Raw genomic sequence first — 24,826 nt, 5'->3', positions numbered from 1 at the left:
GTAATTTCGTTGTTCCCACAAGGGGAACAATGACAATAAAGGTTATCTTCTCTCTTATCTCTGCAGTCTCAGATCCCGGTTCCCTGATTCTGAAAGCCTTGTCCCTGAACTGTGTTTAGGGAACCTGGAAGCTCCTCTCCTAAGTTGGCTTGATCCTTGCTGACACATAAGGGGCATCTAGATTAATTCCTGTTTTTCTCCTGTTGCTGAGTTTGAACAGTCAGTCTGCTGGAGAAAAGCGTGGCTACTTCATTTAGAAGAAAGCGCATCTGTCATTGTTCTTGGGCGAGAGCCAGGGCAGTGATCTTGTCCATACAATGGTTGCCTTTTTCACCTTGTGTTCTGCTTCATGGTTGGGTCTCAGACTGGAATTCAGCAAGTACCAACGTCTGACAGTAGCTTTGTGGCCATTCCTGGAATCCTTCCCTCTTGTCCCCCTCACCAATATGTTTCATCACAGTTTGGCCACCGGTCCAGGAGTCGGGTAGCCGCAGTCATGCTCTCTGTTGCTTCTGAAAGCCAACTAGAGGGTCTGCAAATCTGATTTAAAATCGGGATCATGTGTCGAATCCCTTTTAGCAGTTCCGTGCAAACCGAAAGCATAGGCAGGTGTGCAAATTCAGCCTCCCTACCTGAGCAGCGGGGTTGAAAGTCTTGCTGCAGATCAGGAGCTTGATGTGCCCATTCATACTTTCTCCGCAGGGCGAGAGGATCACACTGATTCGGCAAGTGGACGAAAACTGGTATGAAGGGAAAATCCCCAGCACTCACCGCCAAGGCATCTTCCCGGTCACATACGTGGACATTTTCAAGCAGCCCGTGCTGAAGAACACACTCGACTATGGCAGCTTGTCGTTCTGCCACTCCCCAAACCGCAGCCTGACAACATCCCCGCAGGTACCTGCTCTGAATCGAGCCTTGTGAAACCGTAAGCTGTTGCTGTTTTTTGCTAGAGAGTCCCCTTCCCCTGCTAATCACTCTTAGTTAGTAAGAAGAACACATTTGCCAGCGGTATATTCAAAAGATACATCTTTTGCATTGCCCTGTATGGAGTGGCAGTTGTGGAAAGGGTTGACAATAAGCTCACCGTTTAGGAAAGCTCAAACCACCTGTTTCACACACGACACTAAATCAGGCCTTGCTCTGTATGAAAGCACAGAGAGGAGATTGTGGTGGCCTTTCTTGGCTCTGCTGCTGCTGCAAGCTAAGCATGTTGGCATAGCCCAGGCTTGTGTGTTTGCCTTGCTCCAGACAAACCATGAGCCATAACCCAAGGATACCCTGTGTTAAATCACGGCTGTTCTCACAGCAGCAAAGCAGCATCGGGAGCAAAGCGACCACAAGCTATCGAGGAATCTGCATGCCCCATTCATTTGAATTAAGCCATGGTTTGGCTTAGAGTTACAGCCAAAGCAATTCTGGCGAGAGTGAAATAAACAGGGTCATACAATTGAACCTTAAGGACTTTGCCTATGCATTCCTCCTTAACTTTGAGCAGGAAGAGGGTTTGCACCAATAATTCTAGTTGTGTACAGAGGCAAACACAGTTTTAGAAAATAGTTTTAGAAATGGCAAAGCCCAGCCTTTACAGTTTTTAAAAAATAAATAGCCATGTGGTAAAATTGGTAAGCACCCACTTCTGATGGAACCACATGCACGTATTTTAAAAATAGTTCCCAAACAGCATAAGCACGGGTAGAAAGCAGTTGTACATTTCCCCCTCCTGTTCCATCTGCTCACAGTTTCTACCAGAGCAATGCTGACTTCATTGCTCGAAGGGTGTTGTGTTATGTTTGGGATTTTAAGAGATGCTTCCCGAGCTGCTGCAGAAAGTCTCCTGGAGAGCAGTTTGGCAGTGATCGAGGAACAAAAAAAGGAAACAAGCACACGCGTGATAAGAGGGAGGCTTCCGTTCCTATGAAAATATATTGCCTGCCAACCCTTTAGATGACAATCATGAATGCCGTTAGGCAGCTTTAGTCTTTGTGAAGACCATGAGATGGATGCCGCCTAACTGGTAGGATTGCAGCGTTAGTTGGGCAGGACCGATAGGGTCAAACTAGTCCTGAAATGAGCAACCAATTCTCACTGCACTTCATTGTCCTGTACCACTGACCCAAAGGAGGGCTCTTGGGAGCAGTTGGGTGCACGCTTATTTCTATTCCTCTATTCTCTGAACCTTTGAAACACCCTAAATTGTCAGTGCTCAGCCATGCACTGGCTTTTCCACTTTTCTCCATTCTTTTGTTGTACACGCTTCATTTTATATTATTATTTTTAATAACCTTCCTTCCTTTCTTTCTCTTTCTTTCTTTCTTTCTTTCTTTCTTCCTTTCTTCCTTTCTCATTTTCTTTTCGTCAAGTCTCCCAGTTCTGAGCTGCTTTTCACCCCAACTCCTCCCCCTTTGCCCCCCATGCGCCCAGCCCCGTCTCCCGAGTTGCAGGCCGTCACCTCCGAGTGGATTTCCCTGACCTTGGGGACGCCCCGTGGCCACGCTCCCCCCGTCACCCCTCCATTACCACCTCTTCCTGACGCCTCTCTCTTCAACGTCGACTATCTCACCCCTTCGGCGGTGGCCAGCCCCTCGCCTTCCATCAGCCTCCATCCCTCTAACATGTCCAGTTCCTCGACCCCTACCTCTATCATTTCCCCGCTGCCTCCGTCCCCGTATGAGCCTCAGTCGCCCACCCAAAATGTCAGCCTGGCGGCTCGGCAGAGCGGAGAGAGGTTTGCTAGCTCCCCTTCCCCACAAACGAGCTACTGCGATTCGCCTTGCTCTGTAGTTGGCAGCCCCGACAGCTTCCTCTCAGAGCTCAGCGATGCCACTGAACGCCAAGGCAAGTTGCAGAAGAGCCAAGGACCGAGACGGAGAATTGAGAGGGAGGATTGCATTGCAGCCGACAGAAGTTGCGGTGGCATCCCTGAGATCTGTAGGGCGAGGTGCCTGTCAGAGCTGGAGAAGGCCGTTAGCTCACAAAAGAAATCTCTTCGCACCACTGACGAGAGCACGCTGTATCAGGAGCAGGGAGGTAGCTCCAGGTGCAATTATAAGCAAGTTGAACAGAGGGGAAATCAAAGCAGGCCCTTCAAGGTATTTCTTCTGCATGCGTGTCCCGAGGTTAACATCGCTGTACGTTTGAGTGTTGCCTGTGTGTGCCACTGACCCGGGTTGCAGCTCCTACTAGCTCAAGTGTTTCCCAAACTTGCGTCTCTAGCTGTTTTGTTTTGTGGACTACAACTCCCATCATCCCTCACCAGCAGGACCCAGTGGTCAGGGATGATGGGAACTGTAGTCCAAACACAGCTGGAGACCTAAATTTGGGAAACACTGTTCTAGCTGCTGGTATATTCCTTCTAGCTTGATGGGAACTAACAGCAAAACTTTGTCCCCCGAGCCTGTTGCGTTGGAAGAGTCAACAGAGTGGAGATCATTTTGGAATGGGTCCCAAGATGAGAAGTGGTTCTCATATACAGTCTAGTCCAGAGTTATCCAAACTGTGTGTCGCACATTTAAAAAGGGCGCCGCCGTCATGAAAGGTTTGGAAAGCTCCGGCCTAGTCTGTTGGGCGGTGGCTCTCAAAGGATGTGTCTTGAGAGCAGCTTTGCTTTCGTGATCCAAGGAATGCTGTATGCAAAGTAGCTGTAGTCTGTGTTCCCGTAAGATGTTAGGATCCTGCTCAGGTATCCCAAATGGAAAACACTCTTTAAGCTACGGTGTCATTTAGCAAAACGGATGCACTCGCTCAGACAACTGCTAATGGTAATCTTGAAAGGGTGTGTGTGTGGAGGAACGCAGTGGAAATGTTCCATCTCTGGTCCTCCAGGGAAAGGACTTATCGGTGCCTCTAGGTGCCTTCATCTGCCTCCAGCATATATCTATTGCTTTTCCAGGCACCCAATTTAACTGGGGGTTTGAACCTCGGCAGACCTGGCAAACCTATGGTACTATCAGCAAGACAGTGAAAGTACCGTATTTACTCGAGTCGAGTGCTCCATTGAATCTAACGCACACCTCAGTTTTCAGAACCTTGAAACAAACAAAAAAAAGAGCATTTGCCAGTGAATATAAATGTGCTGTTGAATCTAATGCGCACCTTAATTTCCACAATGTAATTTGGCCAAAAAGGGTGAGCGTTAGCTTCGAGTAAATACGGTAGGTAGTTGGCTGCCAGGCTGGGTGGGAGGCATGCTCTTTTGCATAGCAGGACAAAAAAAATGTTTGCTGTGGGGCTGTTTTAGTAGGGATTCATTAGTCTACGTCCATCTCAGGATTGGAGAGAATAGTACTTGCCAATGAGTTGTAGACCTGGACTAGTAACATGCAGGCTGGGAAAACTCTTAGAAGCACCAAAGGTGTTGATTTCAGCTGGATCTCATATATTGGTTTTGGCATAAGGCTGCGTACACACAATACATGAAATTTGCATCTCTCCTGCCCCAAAGAATCCCCGAAACTGTAGTTTGCTCCCCACAGTGCTACAGTTCCCAGACCCCTTACAAACTACAACTCTCCGGGTGCTTTAAAATGTACTTTTTCAATGCATGGTGTGTGCCTAACCCCTTGAGACCTGTGGAGGAACAACCGGAAAGGGATTGAATTTATAAGTAAACACATTTCCAGGCATACACTGATTCTTGTCTCAATGTTCTCAGGGGAGTCATGTCATTGACCTAACAACATTCGTTCAAAGTGCATTAAGCTTGCGATACTAATGTGGGACCGACAACTTTGAAAAGGCATGCCTGTTTTTTGCATGGACTTGTTGACACGATATTTGCACTGAGTCCAGAACACGTTTTCTTGTTTGCGAGAGCATCATTGCTGCAACGATGTGTCGGGACGGGTCATTTCCCTTTGCTGACCAACTTTTCCTTCCTTTTTAAAAGTCTGTCAACGCAAAACCATTCTCTCCATCTGCTCTTCTGTCTCCCTCTGCAATTTCTTCCTTTGCGGTTAGAACGCAAGCACCTCCCAGACTCTCACGCACGGTCAACGTCCCACAGGTAATCACGGGAGTTTGGGGCCTGGGGGGGAATGTCATCGATTGGTATTTCATGCTCACTGCTGTTGCTTATCAACATGTGAATTTCAGAGGTCAAGTACATATTTTATATTTAGTAAATTGCTATGTGTATTCGATTAGGTTGGACTAATAAATACATTGTTGTTGCCTTAATCTGAGCCAGAGACCATAAGGCATAGGCAAACTCCGGCCCTCCAGATGTTTTGAGACTACAATTCCCATCATCCCTGACCACTGGCCCTGTTAGCTAAGGATGATGGGAATTGTAGTCCCAAACACCTGGAGGGCCGGAGTTTGCCTATGCCTGATCTATGAGCCAATTGTCTGCTCTGACTAGCAAAAGTAAAAGAAATGTACACCCACCAAGCACAAAAGGCATGAGGGAGGAAACTTTAAAACAGTACTTGAATTTTATAAAATAGCAGAAAGGCCTTAGAAAACGCTCAACCCATTTCAGTTCAAGACCACCTTCAGGGTCACAATACAGTTCTCCTATTAAGGCAATAGCATGTCTTAATTAAGGTATTGCCTTAACAGGAAAACTGTATTCTTTATTCCCCACAAGGAGACTTTTAAGTAAAACATGTCGACCATTTTATAGATCCTTCGTATTATTTTATACCATGAAATTTATTAGCACCGTTTTGAGATCTTTGCCTGTGCTTTACTTTTTCTGTCTGTTATTCTGACTGGTAGCATCCTCTCAAGATCTTCCTTTTTCATCCGTATAAATTTGATCCTGTCTTCATTGAGAATATTAATCGGTCGGGTTTAAGGTTGTTAGCTTCACAAATGGTTAGTTCAAATGGTTGAACTAAGCCTGTTGGGGGAAAAAAACATTTTCATTACGAGTGACATGGAAAAAGCTGTATCTGGTGTTAATTAATAGGTAATACTGGCCTAGATGGGCCCAGATCTGACTCAATGTAAATCATTTTTCTATGTTCACAGCGATGAATAAGGTGCATTTATGGAACACTGCCTAATGTGCTAAATTAGCACAGGCCCTATTAATCTCAGCCAGGATTCCATGTTAGTGTCCTCATATAAACTGTGTCCAACTTTTTTGCAAGTCAAGGTTTTTGTGTCAGCATCACGTGGGTAGGTTCTCTTTCTCTTTGCTAAGCTTTCATTGGCAGTGAGAGGTTGGGGGTCCCAGGGCATAGTTGGCTGTCTGCAATGAGTTTTGTTTACATGTGTTTGGGAGGGGTTGTTAGGTCAACTTACCCACTTCGATCCGTATGCTATCAGTGGGTTCTTGCTGTTGTCTTGTTGGACTGTGTGTGTAATAAAGGGGAGCTACACTGGAGTGTAGGGCTTGCCGATGAGAAGGTCGACGGTTCAAATCTCCGCGACAGGGTGAGCTCCCGTTGCTCGGTCCCAGCTCCTGCCAACCTAGCAGTTCGAAAGCACGTCAGAGTGCAAGTAGATAAATAGGTACTGCTCTGGCAGGAAGGTAAACGGCGTTTCATGTGCTGCTCTGGTTCGCCAGGAGCGGCTTTGTCATGCTGGCCACATGACCTGGAAGCTGTACGCCGGCTCCCTCGGCCAATAACGTGAGATGAGCGCTGCAACCCCAGAGTCGGTTACGACTAGACGTAATGGTCAGGGGTCCCTTTACCTTTACCTGGGGTGAAGGTGTCCTCTTTTATTTGTCCCCGTGCTAGTTTCAGTTTCTTCGTTAGCTTTTCTAGGAGGACTGTTTCCCATATGGTTTGGTACCAGTGGTCCATGTTCACTCCTGACATGTCCCGCCAGTGTCTAGTTATAATGCTTCTGGCTGCTGAGAGCAGGTGGCTTGTGAGTTCTTTGCAGTGTGAGTGTGCATTATCGTCCTGGAAAATATTCAGTAAGTCCAGTTCTGGGGTATCTTCCAATACCTGCTTTGTTCTTTTGCATATTTCTAGTAGGACTGATGCCCAAAATGGGGCAATCCCACCATATATGGAGGCAAGTGCCTGTAGAGGTGCAACCTCTCCAGCATTTTTGTGAGGATTCTGGGTGTATCGGCACCAACTTACGTGGTGTTGGGTACCATCTGTAGATAAGCTTCTCAACGAGTTTCCTTTTGGGGGGCTGAGATTAAAGGGTGGTTTTGGCCACAGTTTAGTCCATTGGGTAGGGTTTATTTCATAAGGTATGCCATGCACCCATTGTTTTTTGATTGATATGAGGTTTGTGGGATTCTGGAGCAGTATTTTGTTATTTGTGGATACCATCCCTTTGCTGTCAGGAGAAGTTTTTTGAAGGTGGTCAAAGGCCTAGTGGCTAATGTTTCTACTGTTGGGGTGTTTAAGAAGGCATGTAGCTGGTAGAGTGTTAGCCAGGGTATTTGAGTATCCCCTAGTTTGTCTTTTATTTCTTGTGTCAGTATGGGTTTATTTTTGCAGACATCTGTTAGATGCTGCAAGGCTATGGCTTGCCATTTTTTTATTTGAAAGTTTGGGGCTGTGTGATGGAGTTGTGGATGGTGGTCCCAGCGAGGTTAGTGGGGATGGGGTTGGAGACAGTTCATCCACTTTTTTCTTCCATGCTTTGAACGTGGACTGTGTGGACCTGTTATAGTGTTGTGGGGATTTCCCGTAGTTTGTTTTAGAAGAATGAGTATGCTGTGGTGGGGGTGTTTTCGACTGTGTCTATCTTCATGTGCACCTATTGTTCCGTCTCGTCTTCTAGGATATACGGGATTATGTGGCGCACTTGGTTGGCGAGGCGTAGTTTGGTCAGAATAGAGTATACACTTCCAAAGTTAATGCTGAATACATTACTTCTGGTAAATGAGCTCCTTAATCGCTAGAGGGCCGTGAAAATTTGTGTCCCGGGCTTTTTAGACTCGTCTACCCATGTACTATCTGAAACCAAAGGGGCTCGTTGGTTGCCAGATGTGAAATATGTATTTTAAGCTGTCCTACCTCGCTATAATCCTATCTCAGTGTTTCTCAAATTTGGGTTCCCAGCTGCTGTTGGACTACAACTCCCACCATCCCTAGCTAGCAGGTCCCGTGGTCAGGGATGATGGGAGTTGTAGTCCCAAATTTGAGAAACAATGCTAGATTCCAGCCTCCCAAACACAGGGTCACAGGTTTGAAACCTTCCCCCAAGCTCTTAACAATAGTCTCAGAAAAGGAAAACCACAAGTGACAAATTATTATTTTTAAAGGGAAAACACAAAGGTGTGACCTTTTCTGAACAGAGGGCAATAAACCCTGGATGTGTTTGTGTGTATGTCACGCTACTAGCTGGAAGATCACATAATCCGGACTCTCAACAGCTAATTAGTGAGTGGCAAGCTGTTGCGCTAATTGCATTAGGATGCAAGGCACAAAGGTGTTGTCTTCCAAGCCAATAGATAATGCAGCAATTTGCCCTGCAACACATAATGTCTTGAAAAGAATTTCAGAAATAGACTGGAAAGAGAAGTTGCTGAATTACAACTTATCACCAAGCTCAAAACCATGGAGGGACCTGGTTTGAACAGAGATATCGGATTCTTATCTCATTATACATGATAAGCGATCTTCAGCCATCTCAACCCTTGCTTTTTCATGCAAAACCATTTGCAGTCGTTTTCGGTCATCACCAGCTATCAGTCAGTCAATCACCCACTTCCACCACCCTTCTGAGTGATCCCCCCTCCCCTCCCCATCCCCACCTCTCCCCACCCCTTCTCTACATAAGTGCCTGGGGACTTCTATTTCACTGTATCTGAAGAAGTGTGCATGCACACGAAAGCTCATACCAAAATAAAAACATAGTTGGTCTTTAAGGTGCTACTGAAGGAATTTTTTTATTGAAAAGCTAGGATAGCCATTACAGACACAGTAGGAATTGAGAGACAAGTTGGGAGCTGAGTAGAGAGAACAGAGGTGCTCTTCGGTAACAATACAGCTGAAAGGCACTCTCCCGCCTGTCATGAAGCCAAATCATAGCAATCGTAAGGGAGAGGTTACGTATCATTATTTCAGTGATGCGAAAGACCACTTTACCCAATTTGTTCTCCCCAGGTTCTGTCTTGAGGGTTTCAGGAGACTGGTTAAAGTGTGAGGTTATCTCTTGCTTAAATGGATGTCGCTGCTGTGTTGGGTGCTTTGAAATGGGAATTGAAACAGCATGGCTCTTGCCATCCATCGGGAGATTATTGTATGTGAATAAATAAGCTCCATAAAAAAATTAATCTGGCTTGTGTGCCTGAGCCCAAATGCATTCTTCTGCAACTGACATTTATGTCTGTGAACTGTGACAGCTTGTGCCCAGTAACTTGAATGTACTCTCCTTCCGTCTAAGTGGAAAATTGCCACAGCAGACATTCGCAGTTATAGAAAAGGGAGAGGGGGAGAGGAGATACAGAAAAGGGAAATGAGTCGAGGCTAGCAGCAAAGTGTAAACTTGGAAGCCTTCCTATCTGTATCACTTGTGCCTGCTTCTCCTATCCCGAGAAAGGACTCCAATTTGTTCTCTCCCCCCCCCCCACCAGAGGGGCAGCTGTAGTCGTAGCAGCTTAAGGGCAAACAAATATATTCTGCCATAAGCTTTTGTGGCTAGAGTACAATCTTAAATTGGCAGGCATATATATACCACTTTATAAAACCACGTTGACGTGGGTTTGCCATCCCCACCCCCCTTTACAATCAAGCGGTTTATAAATTTTTGTGAAATAAAATAATAAATAAATGCACATGTTTGGGGGGAGGGATGAAGAGGTCTGCAGGTAAAGAAATGCCTTAATAATAATAATAATAATAATAATAATAATAATAATAATAATAATAAACATAATAATTTAATAATAATAAACCACAAGAATTACATTTAAGCAACACAAACACCCTAGCTCACAAACTGGTGAGCTAATTAACATGCAGCGGATTTTTTTAAAAATAGCGTAATCTTGATTTAATCTAGGTGACATAATTGCATTTCCTGGTCAGTTATATTTCAGCCATTTCACACAGTTGTTTCCTTCGTGGGCCCATTTGCTTTCAAACTGATAAAGGGGCTGAAACTTGGGTGCATCCCAGTTTCATAATACAGTGGTACCTTGGAAGTCAAACGGAATCCGTTCCGCAAGTCCGTCCGACTTCCGAAAATGTTCGAAAACCAAGGCACGGCTTCCATTGGCTGCAGGAAGCTCCTGCAGCCAATTGGAAGCCGCGGAAGTCGCAGCGGATGTTCAGGTTCCAAAAAACGTTTGCAAACAGGAACAATCACTTCCGGGTTTGCGGCGTTCGGGACCCAAAACGTTCGTCTTGCAAGCCGTTTGAGATCCAAGGTACGGCTGTATTTTATTCATTTACCAAAAATCCCCTTAATAGGAAACATGGGTGATCAAATGCCTACCTGTTTGGAAGCAAAATGGTCCCACGTGAAAAGGTGGTAATACAGAACATACCAAAGTACCTCCACAGGTGTGTAAATATAAGTGTGTAAATTAAAAGAAAAAGCCAACATGCTCTCTATATAAAAAGGCCCCTCCCACCCTGTGACTGTCAGGAGTTACAGAATGTTGAGGACAAAAGAATAAGAAAATTATAGGCTAATTCATCTCATTGTCTGGCAAATCCTACCATCAGGGGCTCCAAAGCAAGGCTCCAAAGTATTCTACACATTTCCGTTTCCTCCCCTGGTAATTCCCCATTAAATCACTGAGTCTAGAGGTTGTGCTCTTTGTGTCTTTCCACAGGAACTGTGCCACGATATTTTTTTTTGAACATCGGTCTTTGTTTTGCTAACCCATCATTTCATCTTCTATCTCCTCTTCTTCTAATCCTTCTTGCCAGAGTCACAGTGTGCTCTACGGCACAGCTGTTTAGTAATATCCAGCGGCGAATGTCTTTTATGTCAAATTTCCCTTACTTACTTTTTGTTTTGCTCTCTTCCTATGATTTGAATTTGACTTGCTAGTGCATTTGCTAAAAATGTCTCCCTTACCATGTGCTTTGGTGATCACACAGCCTTCTCATCATTCATTGAGGCCAGGACCAGATCTCACAGAATCTGAAAAGAGCTATGTGGTAAGATCGCCTGAGATTCATATCTGCAGCCTCCATTTTAGCATTGTTCATGCAGCGCCATTCTCTCTTATTTCCATTTCATACTTAATGGATCCAAATGGTTTCCAGAGAGTGGTAGGGGATGTTTTATCCCATGTTGATGGCCTTTCAGCTGATTCCCTGGTGACCCATTGGAATACGAAGTTAACCAGGGCTATTGACTGTCTGGTTCCAAAGCGTCCTCTCCGGTTGCATGGAGCCCGGACAGCCCTGTGGTTTCCCCCAGAGCTGAGGATGATGAAACAATCGCTGAGACGGCTAGAGCGCCGGTGGCGGAAAACCCACTCAGAATCGGACCGGACACTGGTTAGAGTTCAGTGTCGAGCCTACCAGGTGGGGATGGCGAAGAAGACCTTCTTCGCCGCCTTTATTGCATCTGCAAAAACAGCAGCAGGAGACTCTTTCAGGTGGTTCACAATCTATTGGAACCACCTTCGTCATCGGGGCCTGGTAGGTGTCCAGGGCAGCTGTCTACCAGCCCCATCTGGTACGCAGGCTGAGACCCTACCTGCCCACAGACTGTCTTGCCAGAGTGGTGCATGCTCTAGTTATCTCCCGCTTGGATTACTGCAATGTGCTCTACGTGGGGCTACCTTTGAAGGTGACTCGGAAACTACAACTAATCCAGAATGCGGCAGCTATACTGGTGACTGGGAGTGGCCGCCAAGACCATATAACACCGGTCCCGAAAGATCTTCATTGGCTCCCAATACGTTTCCAAGCACAATTCAAAGTGTTGGTGCTGACTTTTAAAGCCATAAACAGCTTTGGTCCTGTATACCTGAAGGAGTGTCTCCACCCCCATTGTCCAGCCCGGACACTGAGGTCCAGCGCCGAGGGCCTTCTGGCGGTTCCCTCGCTGCGAGAAGTGAGGTTACAGGGAACCAGGCAGAGGGCCTTCTCAGTGGTGGCGCCTGTCCTGTGGAACGCCCTCCTAGAAGATGTCAAGGCAATAAGCAACTGATTTACTTTTAAAAGACAACTGAAGCCGGCCCTGTTTAGGGAAGTTTTTAATGTTTGATGCTGTATTGTTTTTTTAATACTCGGTTGGAAGCCGCCCAGAGTGGCTGGGGAAACCCAGCCAGATGGGCAGGGTATAAATAATAAATTATTATTATTATTATTTTGGAGGTGTAAGCAAAACAATACCGTACACAAGAAGTATCAGCAGACTCGGAGTAATCCTGAGGTTTGCAGATGCTTTAAAAATGCTTTTTTTAAAAAATGTTTAGAAAGGAACCCTAAAGGGAGAAAATGCCCCCTAACCCATCTTCATAGGAACTCAGTGGCATGAAATATTGTCTGACTGAGATAGGGTGGGTTGCGAGAACCAGCTGGGAGAGGGAATGGAATGGCTGAAAAGTGAAAAAGTAGAGATACACAGATGTTGACATGAGGTTGAGTAAACCATCTCATTTTCTGGACAGGTCATTTCCTAATTCACCCTGAGAAGCTATTTAGTTTAGAAGTTTAGAAGCGTTGAGTTTCTGGGGGTAGAAGTCCAAAGACTGTTATATAGTAGGGATGTAGGGATTGAGAAGAACTATGTCCTCATTCAAAACAAACACAATAATGGAAGGAGGAAATCAGAAGACCCTCCAAGTGTCCCTATTTTCCAGAGACAGTCCTGGATTTACAGAAGCCGGGGGACGTAGTCTTATTTATATTGGAGAAATGTTGGAGGGCATGGAACAAGCCCCAGGCCAGTGACGGCTGAACTTAGTCACTTGACCCAAAATGAGGCCTGACTTGTGGGAGGAGAGAGCAAAAACCAGAGGGAGAAGAAATGTAGCAGAGTGACCATATCCCTGAACCAGAAGTACCGTGTTTCCCCTTTTTTAATACGTAGTCAGAAAGTAAGCCATGGCAGGGTTTTTAACCATTTGAGAGCTATAAGACATACCCCGAAAATAAGCCATACTTCCGCACCAGCTAGCAGGACCCAGCATGCCGGCCGCGACAGGAGGAGGAAGCCTGCCGGGTCGGGTCAGTGCCCGGAAGCGGCGGTGGCTGCTTTAGTGCCAATAAAGCGCGCAGCAGTGCCGCACGGAGCACCAGCCAGCAGGACCCAGCTCCTGCAATGCTGGCCGCGGCAGGAGGAGGAAGCCTGCGGGGTTGGGTCGGTGCCCGGAAGCGGTGGCGGCTGCAGCGCTGACAAAGCGTGAAGCAGCGCCGCACGGAGCACCAAGGGCACGAGCGGCAGGAGGAAAGAGAGAGAGGCTCGTTACTTGCGGCACTTTAAGAGAAGCAGCCAGAACCGATCTTCACATTCCGAGCCTCCCTTTTGCGCGTGCGGGCATGTTAAAGCCCCGATCAGTTCACTCCCCACTTCTTCCTCGCCATCCCTCCCTTTCACGCGTTGCCTTGACCCCGCAGCCCCCCTCCCTGGCCATCTTCCCCTAAGTGCAGCGCTGCTTCGTGAGCGCTGCAGCCGCACGCTCTCTGTGTGTGCGCGCGTCTCTTTCTCTCCCTGTGCGTCCGTCTCTCTCTCTGTGTGTGTGTGTGCGCGCGTCTCTCTCTCTCTCCCCCGTGCGTCTCTCTCTCTCTCTGTGTGTTTGTGTGCGTCTCTTTCTTTCTCTCCCCGTGCATCCGTCTCTGTGTGTGTGTGTGTGTGCGCGCGTCTCTTTCTTTCTCTCCCTGTGCGTCCGTCTCTCTCTGTGTGTGTGTGCGCGCGCGTCTCTTTCTCTCTCCCCCCCGTGCGTCTCTCTCTCTCTGTGTGCGCGCGTCTCTTTCTCTCCCTGTGCGCCCGTCTCTCTCTGTGTGTGTGTGTGTGTGTGTGCGCGCGCGTCTCTCTCTCTCTCCCCCGTCCATCTCTCTCTGTGTGTGTGTGCGCGCGTCTCTTTCTCTCTCTCCCCCGTGCGTCTCTCTCTGTGTGTGTGTGTGTGCGCGCGTGTCTCTTTCTTTCTCTCCCTGTGCGTGTCTCTCTCTCAGTGTGTGTGTGTGTGTTTGCGCGCGCGCGTCTCCCCCCCCCCCACAGAGAAAAGGTTCCGCTTCGGCTCGTTATTCAGCCGCGCGCGCGCGCCAGGGGCATGGGCCCAAGCCTCGTCCCCCTCGCGCTTCCCTCACAAGCATCTCGGAGCGGGACGGGTCACGGCCTCCCTCCTCATTCCTCGGCCGGCGTGAGAGAGCCCGGGGAGCAGCCTCTATACCTCCACGCGCAAACACACCCGGCCGCCTCCAAAGCCATGGAAGCAGGAGGAGAAGCACCAGAAGCTGCTGAGGGAGATGAGCAGCCTCCCGCCCAACCGCAAGTGCTTCGACTGTAACCAACGCGGTCCTACCTACACCGACATGACGGTGGGCAGCTTCGTGTGTACCTCCTGCTCCGGCATCCTACAAGGTTTAAATCCACCTCACAAAGTCCCCCCCCCTGTGTGCACATCTGTCTCCGAGGCAGGTGGCCATCCAGCCTCTGCTTAAAAGCCTCCATAGAAGGAAAGCCCTTGACTCAGGATGGGTAGGAGGGGAAAGGGAAAAAATAGAAGAGGCAGAAAATGGAAAAGACCATAACAGAGTGGCAGAGCACCCTGTGCTCTGTATGCAGAAGGATCCCAGGTTTAACCCCCAGGTACCCCCAAGTTTGAAATCCTGGAGAGCTGCTGCCAGCCTGGTTGACAGTAAAACCTGGATAGCACAGTAGGCTAGAGTGTGGTGTTTATAATGTGCGCGGAAGAGAGCACCGAGTGTCCTGAGCCAGTGGGACCCAGTTGTACCAGCACTTAAAAAAAAAAAAAGACACCCCCTGAAAATAAGCCACCGTGTGTTTTTTTGAGGAAAAAAAGTTATAAGACGGTGTCTTAAAAAAGGGGAAACACGGTATCTCAGCCTGCAACATTTTGGTGCATTGCTGCACTCATAAAGCATCTGTTACCTGCTTCTTGACATCATAGTCTAGACGTGCCAGTATTTTGGGGGGAAAGGAGCCCCATATGCCAGAGCGGGTGGGTGGGTTTGGTTATGCCAACAGTGAACAATGATAATTTTTTTGACTCTCACCCCTAATTCTTTCGCAACCACTGTCCCAAGTACACGAGATGGAGGCTCTGGTGCAGGGCAAGCTGAACCAGGTGCCATCGCAAACACCTGGCTTCTAGGGGGAGTTTTGGTGCGCAGTTAGGCCATTGGAACAGCAGCTGAAAGTTTCTGAAACAAAGGCTACTGTAGGCGAAGGAAACTCAGGCATTAAATATCTGTAGCATTGGGGGGGAGGAGCTTCGGTTGCATGCATGTGATGTGTTTTGAAATGACGCACTCAGAGCTGGAAGATGTGAATTTGAGGTCCTTGCTAATTCCAGTATCTTTTGCTGCTACTGCTTTGTTACAAATACGTATATATATATATATATATATCCAAAACTAAACAGCAAACTCTTCTGTATCTTGCCTCTGTTTTTCCATGCTTGCAACCTGGATTCCTCTACACTTCACTGGCTGGATCTACCACTGTATTGTCTTACTGGATTGCTGCAACTGGATTTCCCCATCTCTTACTGACTATCACCCCCCTCTCCTCCCCACTTTTCCCTGTTCACTGTCCTCTGACGTGTTCCCCCCCCCTCCGTGGATGTCAACCCTGCGCCGTCTCTACCGCCCAGGAAACCGTTTGCAATGAGATCTTACACATTGCGGAAAAGTCCGTTCATTACTGCAGCACAATTTCTCAGCCTCTTGTCTCTTGCCACAAGGGGCCCCATAGTGACAATAAATCATCTTTCATCATTTCTCAGCAACCGCAAGTCCTGCCGCTGGGAACAAGCCTCGACCGGAACCACGCGCCACAAGATATGTAAGTTGGTCTGAAAGGGGACACATTCGCCCCTCATTTCAGCAGCTGCCGTGCATTTGATGGATGGAGTGCAGGAGACACAGCACAATTTTTTAGTTTGATGGCTTTTCTTATTTAGCACAAGGGACCACCAGTATTTTGGTCTTGTGGTCTTGGCTGAGATCCTACCAGATCTATTGATACTACCAGACCCGTCTCCATTTTTTAAAAGATCATGGATCAGAGGTCTGGAGATGGATGTGTGGAACCTTGGTGTGGACCTCTGGAACTTCCTGCTAGTTGAAAGACTTCAGAAGGGCAGTGGCAACTCATAATCTCCCCCGTGAGGTCCTGTAGATACTTCAAGACTGCCACAGGGCCACTGGATGAAGTCCTCCGTGCCACTCCTTGCCACCTGATCTGGTCCCGTGGTTTCAATATTTATTAAGGGGCTGGCTGTGGTGCAGAATAGGGTATGAGGGAGCTGATGGTCAGAAAATAATATTGTTGGATAAAGTTGAGCGGGGGCAGAGGAAATTTAGACTCCTATCACTGCCGATCTCCTGTGTTTGTGGAATGCTCTCCCCCGGGAGCTTCGCCTGGCACCTTCATTATACACCTTTAGGCACCAGGCAAAAAGGTTCCTCTTTAACCAGGCCTTAAAGACATCCAATGCCCTTTTAGAATGTTTTGGGGAGGGGGGATTATTTGGTGGTGTTGTTGTTGTTTTTTGTTTTATTATGCGTTTTCTGATTTTATCTTGTAACTGCCCTGAGACCTGTGGGTATGGGGTTGTATACAAATTTGAATCATCATCATCAGATCTGTATTTGAAGAAAGTTAGTTACAAGAGGGATATTGTTAGTAGTGGCTGACAATCTCTTCCCTTAATTCTACCCCCCCCCCCAATCCACTGTTTCTGTGCATTTTCAGGCTTAGCTACCAAGCACTGTACAGCTATGTACCGCAGAATGAAGATGAGCTGGAGTTGAGAGATGGAGATATCATAGATGTCATGGAGAAGTGTGATGACGGCTGGTTTGTTGGTGAGCATGACACCTGTCATTTCAATTCGTTTTTAAAAACGTTAACGGGAACATTATTTAATTAATTTCATCCATTTGATTCACAGACCCATTTACACAAAGTCTACAGTTAGCCAGAGTACACGCTATAATTCCGATAATTTGCTTGACTCGGAGTGATTGCGTATATTCTGCTGTGAGTTTGCTATCCATTTTAGCAATAGAAAATTGCCTTGACAACCCAAAACCTTTCCTGGGCAAGATTCAAGCAGCAGGCCTATATATGTTTCGCACAAGCTACTGTAGAAACAGCACATGGAAGATCCATGAATCAGTTTCTACTTCCTCAGACCCCAACACACACTAATGTTCTGCAGCAAGAAATTCTGCCATATGATCCACCAGTTAAACAACTGTATAGCATTAAATCTCATTAAGCGGAAAGGCATACCTGAGCCACCACATTTAGTAAACATGATCCTTTCCCTTCCTTCCCAGCATGTATAGAGGGAGAACAACATTTCCTGGTTATGTCTAGATATAAACTAATTTTCCTCAAGCATGTTTCAACTGTAGAATGCCTCAAAATAGCCATTAATTCCTTAGAAAGGCTCAACAGTAACCAATTTTGATTGCTAGGTGTTCAAGACAGAACACGCATGCTGTTAGCGCATGCTGATTTGTAACAGGGTTTGTGGATGTACACAAAATAAATATAGCTAGTAGTTTAGAGAGGATATTCACTCTGAGTTTTCAGCCATTGGTAAACTGACCTCCAAACATAGAACACCATTGGCCATGCATTTTGGTAACCCAAATAGATTCTCATCACCTTACCTTAGACCCTTTCCAAAACACTAAATTTACTGTTGACCCCCATTGGAATTCCGGACAATTACAGCATACGTAGACTGCTCTAAAGCCGTCAACTGTTGCAAGAGGCTGTTTAATTGAGCCAACTGTTGTCTAATAAAGCAATTATTATTCACATGCGCATCCAAAAACAATTTATAAACTGAAATCCTTTTGGAGAAGACCATTATTTTACTTTTATTGTAGTTCTTGATAAGCTAATCACTCAGGCAATAGATCGTAAAGACCCGTTCAATACCAATAGGTCAAAAAACCCTCTTCCAGACCATTATAGTCTTTTCAGCTCAAGCCCCAAGCCCTTGAATCTGGTGCTGTGCATTCACAAGCCAAAGGTCCTCCCCTCTTGGCTCCAGTTTCCAGCTCTTCCTTCACTGTTCTTCAAACATTGCTAGACTGACACCCACTCACTGACTTGAGACCAATACTTTTATTTCGAAACAGGGCCTCCCTCCAGCTAATCATCTCAAATTGGAGCGATTAGCATGCACGGTGCTTTTGAGCGATATTAAAAAACGTATCTTACAAACCGAATTTTGATGTAGCAGAAGACAAAAGGGTGGAGAAGCAAGGGAAACAAAAGATGTAGAGTTATCGGTACATGATCTTTTATTTCAGCTAGGATTAAGCCAGGCTCTGCTGAAAAATATTGATTTTGGGGTGAAATTTGAAGGAAAAGAGGGAGCTTTTCTGGGGTGGACTTCCAAGGAGAAGGGGAATCAGATCAGATCAGATATCTATCCCATAGGGCAGCATGTGTTTCAGCCTTCTTGGAAGACACAGGAACAGGCCATTGGTCCACATATTTAGGCAGGGTTTCAGCCTTACCTGGACTTACCAGGGATTAAACCCCGTGCACTAACCAAATAAGTGGAGGATCCTTTCACGGGATCAAGTTGCGTGTTATCCTGCTACACAGCGATAGCAAAACGAAGATGGAAAAGCCATCATCACCAGCCTGCTTTTGGGGCTGTCACGCCCACATTTCATAGAATCATAGAGTTGGAAGAGACCACAAGGGCCATCCAGTCCAACCCCCTGCCAAGCAGGAAACACCATCAAAGCATTCCCGACATATGCCTGTCAAGCCTCTGCTTAAAGACCTCCAGAGAAGGAGACTCCACCACACTCCTTGGTAGCAAATTCCACTGCCGAACAGCTCTTACTGTCAGGAAGTTCTTCCTAATGTTTAGGTGGGATCTTCTTTCTTGTAGTTAGAATCCATTGCTCCGTGTCCGCTTCTCTGGAGCAGCAGAAAGCAACCTTTCTCCCTCCTCCATATGACATCCTTTCATATATTTGAACATGGCTATCATATCATATTTGTTCTTGTTTTATTTCTCAACAGGCACCTCCCGGAGAACACAACAGTTTGGTACTTTCCCAGGCAACTACGTGAAACTTGTATCTTCATAAAAGCCATTGCTAGCCCGTTGGTGATTTCACCAGGAGAGAGAGACAGACAGACAGACGGACGGACGGACGGACAAAGAGAAGGAGCTGGGTTTGAAACTGTAAGAAAAAAATGTTCAGAAAAGACTTATTTCATGAATGTAGCCGACAAGCGAGGAGACGCTGGATGTGAATGTGGTAAAGTGTTGGACTGACTCGAAGCCCTTGCCTCCTTTGAAGATTGACCAGAGCAAAGTGCCGAGCCGCTTACACTGCTGCCTTTGTGTCTGCGTTTATCCTTCAGGGGCGGCAATATAAGACTTCGCTTTCGTTCAGTATTGGGTATTCACTCTCCGCGGTGTGAAACGGGGGGGGAAAGCAATGAGATGGAAGTGTGAAATAATGTGAGCAGGGTGGGGAGGGGAAGAGAACACGAGAACAGTGAATGCTTTTTGGTTGCAGACTCTTGTGACTGCAGTCCGGCTGGCAGAGGGTGAAGTTGGTGTCTCATCCTGCTAAAACGTCGTGCAGCTCGTTCCCTTCCTTTGGAATGTGCACCTTAACGCATATGATGAGGGGGCAAGGAATTTACGGAGACCCGTTTTATATAGAAGGGCACATTGCCAAGATCACCCTCCCGTTATCTTTTTAATTCACTACACAAGATTTAAGCAGGCTTTTCTGTGTTTCCTATTCCCCATTTTATTGAGGCTGCAATCTTCTATTTTGTTTTACTGGTCAGTTGGCCGTAAGAAACCTACTTTTACTGCACTTAACTAAAACAGCAGGTAAGGCGGCGGTCTTGACACTGTGCCTTGAGGCAGACGAAAAGAATTGAGCCCGGATCTTTGATTGGTCATTAAGATTTGGCGTTACCGGCAGATAAAACGTTGTATTCTGTTCTGCTTGACATTATCCAGCCACGTTCTAGGCATTTTGACCCAGCTTTTCCACACATATCCTAAAGTTCTGCCCACTGCATGTTCTGGGCCGTATCTACTCAGAATGCTATCTGCACAAGCTTCCTAAAGCTACATTTCTCCCAGCGGCAGTTTGTGCTGAATGCCATTTCCAGTGGTTTGTGCCTTTGTGAGAATTTAGTGCATACTTTTTGTGTGTGCTTTGGATGAACACTGCATTTAAAAAAAAAACCCACACCAATTGTGTGCATTTTAAAGCATAACTGTTGCCACTAATGCTTCCCTGTCCTCTTAACTGGAATAGCTCCTGCCGGAGGATTTATTTGGATGTCAAATGCAGTGATTCCGGGTATTAGTCCCTTGATTTCCTAAGTGGACTCCTACCAGCCCATGTGGCAGACCAGACGATTGGTATGGTAAGAAAAAGTGATCCATTCATTCACAACTCTCTACCTTTTCTCTTTTTGCACTTGCTTCTTACATGTCTGGCTTAGCACCAAATAATATAGCAAGCAGCCAGACTCTATCAAGGCATCCTTCTCAGTTGTGGGATATATTCTGGCAAAATATATTCCTGGATGTGCCTTTTTAGAATTGGTGGCAAATGGGATTTTTCTGCCTGTCTTTTTGAAAAGAAACACAGAAAAGTACAAGCAACCTGCATTTCTGGATTTCCAAAGCCACTTTGTTTTGGGTCTCCTTGAATTGACATTTCTCTGACTGCAATCCTTTGCACACTTACCAGGGAGTAAAGCCCCATTGTGTTCAGTGGAATTTAATTCTGAGTAAGCATGCATAGAATTCCAGTGCCAATTTCCCAAACTTTGCACTTCCATGCAAAATGAACCTGTTTTTTTTCCCATAGTCATTTTGTTTAAAAAGAAAAAGGGGCCATGGACAAGTACAACTAGCAAAGATTTAGATTGCGATTTTGTCATAAGCTGTATTTATTAAATATAAAAGTCCTATTTTTCTGCTGGTGCTTTTATACAGTTTATTCATAGTAACAGCAACTAACTCACTGAGGTCAGCATGTTTGCAGTTCGTTGTATTAATAGCCATGCTCCAAAATAGCAGGATTTCTCTTTTGCTGACTCTTCCCCACCCCCACCCCCACAAGATCAGCCAAAAAAAGTCAAATGAAGTGCTTTCATATTATGATTGTATATATGTATATTTGCCTTTGTATAGACTTACAAATAACTTATATTGAAGAAAATTAAATTCATTGAAAGCTTTTTAAAAAGGGCAGTAAAGAAGACTTTTCCACTTTTATTTATATTAAGTAATAATTATTCCATGTACGGATCACATTAAATATGAGGGGTTAGCAAAATTATAGCTCAATTACAACTAAGCCACAAAATGCTGCTTCCATTCATTTGGAGAGCTGACGTTTTCATAATTAAGGATTGTTACCGCTTGAGTCCCACTGAAATGATTTACAGTCTCCTGCAGCTCTTGCAAACCTGCACAGGAAAGGGTCCCAGAGAATGGCTTCCCTAACGTATTTTAATGGGTTTCTAATGCTTTTTTATTTGCATTTTTATCTGAAGCAGCGTTTTAGACGTGGCATTAAAATGGAAAAAGGATTGGATAGGTGCAAATTATTAGCTTAACCATATTGGCCGTATGTAACCATCTCGATGCCATTTTTAGTTTTAATACACACATGCGTGTTCCATGCTCACCCATCAAGAAGTCACTTTTTGCGTTTTGTTTCCTCATTGCAGTGGATTATTATTTGACAATAAATGGAAAGATTGAATTAAAAGTGTGTTCCTTTATAGAAGTGATCTAGTAAGTATCAGCCCAGTTGGTGGTGCTTGTATTTGCAGGAATGTAAGAAAATCCCTTGCTGATTCAGGGTCTTGCGTCAAAGGGCTTGGGGCTCTTGTGGGTGGGGTACTAGTAGCCACTGATCACCTTATTTTCCAAGAAGTTATCTGACCCTCTTTTAAAGCTGTCTCTTTAAACCCCTGGATACTATTTGTGGGCACATTTGGCATGTGAAATTGCCAAGGCAGTACGAATGAAGAATATGCAAAGGTGGGCAATCCTGGCCTGAGCTTGGGGAAGGCAGGCTTCCCCTGCCGACGCACTTCGGCTCTGTCGGGCGGGGGGAGGGAGAAGCGGAGGATTGGATCGGTCCTCCGCTTCTCCCTCCCCCCGCCCGACAGAGCCGGCAACCCCGGGATCTGTCCTTTCTGTCGGCGGTGGGGGGAGAGGAACGAACGGAGAGAAAAGGCTGCGTAAGCGCTTCTTTGAACCCCGGGATCTGGGCACGCTTAGCAGCAGGGGGAGAGGAACGAAGGAAGAGAAAGTTGCCCTTTCTCTTCCTTCGTTCCTCTCCCCCCGCCGCCAACAGAAAGGACAGCTCTGGGGCTGTTGCCGCCTGCCTTCCGGCGAGCCAAGCAAGCAAGCGCCGCCACTGCCGCCAGTCCCCCGGAGCCCATAGGAATGCATTAATTAACTTTAATACATTCCTATGGGAAATGGTGCCTTGCAAGACGAATTTCTCGTTGGACGAATTAACCGTTGGAACGAATTAAATTCTTCTAGCGAGACACCACTGTACAATGATTACCATTCAGGAGTGGTTGGCAAACTTTGTTCCGAGAGGCTTGCAAAAAGATACTTTCGGATGGAAAAGCAACAGGAACAGAGTGCACACCTTCCATTACACAAAGGAACAACCAAATTACCATGGCGATAATTATCCGCAACACAGGATGCAAAAACCTACAGGTTAGTCCAACTACACTACAGATGAAGGTCCCACTTTGAACCCTGGCAGGGATACTTAAAAGAAAGGGGCTGAAAGGAAGCAGAGCTAAAGAAATCGGTGTGTTGTATGTCTCAAGAAGTGGGAATAGCTCAAATAGTTTTTTTTATAAATAAATATAAAAGGAACTTGCCTTCAGAAAATACCGAGGGGGACTTTTCCTGAAGCAGCCATTCCTTTTTCGAAATCACTTGCAACTAGCCCAGCATAGACAAAACGAAATTATCTCGAAGTAAGAAAGCAGAACTTTTATTAAAAAGGAAAAAAACGAAGAGGAACATTAGTCAAATGACATAAAGAATCTTTGATACGTTTTAAATTATGTACACTATTTTTATATGTAAATATCTGAAACTATAGCTTTATACAAGTTTGCTATAACAGGATGATACTGGGTGGGAGGGATAAAAGCATTCTATTTTAGAAACAAAAGGATTTGGTCAACCGATTTGAACGCTTAGAAAATTTGATTAAAATACATCATAACTTCATATACAGCAATCATGCCATAATTTACTTGAAAAGCATGATACAAAGTCCACAGGACGTTATTTTACAACAAATCTGTTTTGCAGTAACAGCTTTCAACGGGTGCCAATTGCCTTGTCAAATGGGTGGCAGGCAAACAGCTTGAAGCTGCTTTAAAAACACCGCACTAATATGCAGAACCACCCCCCAACCACCAATTTATGAATAAAAGCAAAGTGGCAATGGGAGTTTTATTTATTTCTACAAATTTTAACTCGTAACTATAAAAGCTTTCTTATTAATTCCACCCCAACCACAAAGATGGCTTTCCCCTCAAAGTATTTTTTTAGGAATTGCAGTACCTTAAGGTCATATATGTTTGTTGGAACTTAACTAGTGCTGCCTCCTTTTGTTCCTCGTTCACGCTAGCCGCCTGATTTTACAGTCATTTTAGCATCCAGGTGATCTTGAAAAGAGAAATGTTTAAAGCAGCTGGCTAGAGACAGGGAGGGTGGCAGGTAAGGAAACTCTGGTTTAACGTAAACTAAAAAAACATGAGATAAAGTTGCCACAAGCAAGAAGGCATAGGCAAGCTAGAACTCCTCTCCATCTCCACTACATAATACAATTAAGGTTTTTAGTTGCTGCTGTTTTTGTTTTGTTTTTTAAAGAAGTTCTAATGGAGCTTCATTTTTATAAAATGAATTATTTCACATATCCGTAATTCAAACTTGGAAAGCATTTCTCTACGGAAATTCCTCAATTGCATAGCTTTCTCTGCACATCCTAGGCACACAATTTCACTGCAGCAAATTGGGTTTCTTTTTACAGTTATTAAAAATTGGTGAATGTCAGTATACCAGTCAAATACTGGAGAAATTTTCAAAATGTGCTTTAAAGGCACATTTGCACGTGCAGCTAAATCATTTGATATACAGCTGAATAGCTTCAACTGAGACATATTGCCGGAGGACAAATGAAAACTTTTCCACAAATACTCTCCTCACCACTCACTGACTTACTGAGATAGTGTGGGAATATTTGTACATACATTTATGCCTTCTATTAAAGAGATTCTTGGGTCCCTGCCTTCTCCAATTTATTTTCAGCACATCCCTTGAAAAGAAACAAGCACACATTAACAAAATTGGGTAGGGGAGCAAATAGAATTTAACCCCAACATGTTTTCAGTCAAGGTAAGTAGATGCTGGCAAAAAAAGGCTGACCATTGTTCTGAATAAAGCAGTATTTCTGCTTTATTTTTTTTTAATAAAAGTTATAACATACTGGTGTTCGTCCTCTTCTTGTTCACCTGACGTTTGGATGGATGGTGCTAAAAGCAGGTAGGATGACACACCCCGAGTCGGCTTCAGATAAATGTCCATTTCACTGCCTGACAGACAATTTGAAGAGGCTTCTCAAAGAGGGACTACTTTGCTGTTGACAAAAGGAGATTTACCTGGAAGGCAAATGGCAAAGGAGTTTCACTACTGTGGAACTCGTAATGCCTGTTCTACAGAAGCAGT

The 24,826-nt window shown here is 45.5% G+C and overlaps 2 protein-coding genes across 2 annotated transcripts in view; one reads left to right on the top strand and one right to left on the bottom strand.

The window, feature by feature from the left end:
- SORBS1 (sorbin and SH3 domain containing 1) overlaps positions 1-21,821 on the top strand; it is a 116,243-nt gene extending 94,422 nt beyond the window's left edge. The window contains exons 30-36 of the mRNA XM_088669455.1: positions 703-897; positions 2,364-3,092; positions 4,889-5,005; positions 10,977-11,036; positions 15,671-15,861; positions 16,774-16,886; positions 19,084-21,821. Coding sequence (XP_088525581.1) covers positions 703-897; positions 2,364-3,092; positions 4,889-5,005; positions 10,977-11,036; positions 15,671-15,861; positions 16,774-16,886; positions 19,084-19,151 — 1,473 coding nt within the window. The 3' untranslated portion in view covers positions 19,152-21,821. The remainder of the gene's footprint in view (positions 1-702; positions 898-2,363; positions 3,093-4,888; positions 5,006-10,976; positions 11,037-15,670; positions 15,862-16,773; positions 16,887-19,083) is intronic.
- Positions 21,822-23,065: 1,244 nt separating this feature from the next.
- The window catches only part of COG3 (component of oligomeric golgi complex 3), a 39,541-nt gene continuing 37,780 nt past the window's right edge, over positions 23,066-24,826 (bottom strand). Inside the window, exon 23 of the mRNA XM_035137371.3 lies at positions 23,066-24,759. Within this exon, the coding sequence (XP_034993262.3) occupies positions 24,730-24,759 (30 nt within the window). The 3' untranslated portion in view covers positions 23,066-24,729. The remainder of the gene's footprint in view (positions 24,760-24,826) is intronic.

Source organism: Zootoca vivipara, chromosome 5 (assembly GCF_965207765.1).
Source record: "Zootoca vivipara chromosome 5, rZooViv2.hap1.1, whole genome shotgun sequence".
In the NCBI taxonomy this organism is placed as follows: domain Eukaryota; kingdom Metazoa; phylum Chordata; class Lepidosauria; order Squamata; family Lacertidae; genus Zootoca; species Zootoca vivipara.
This window is presented reverse-complemented; position numbering and strand designations above follow the sequence as displayed.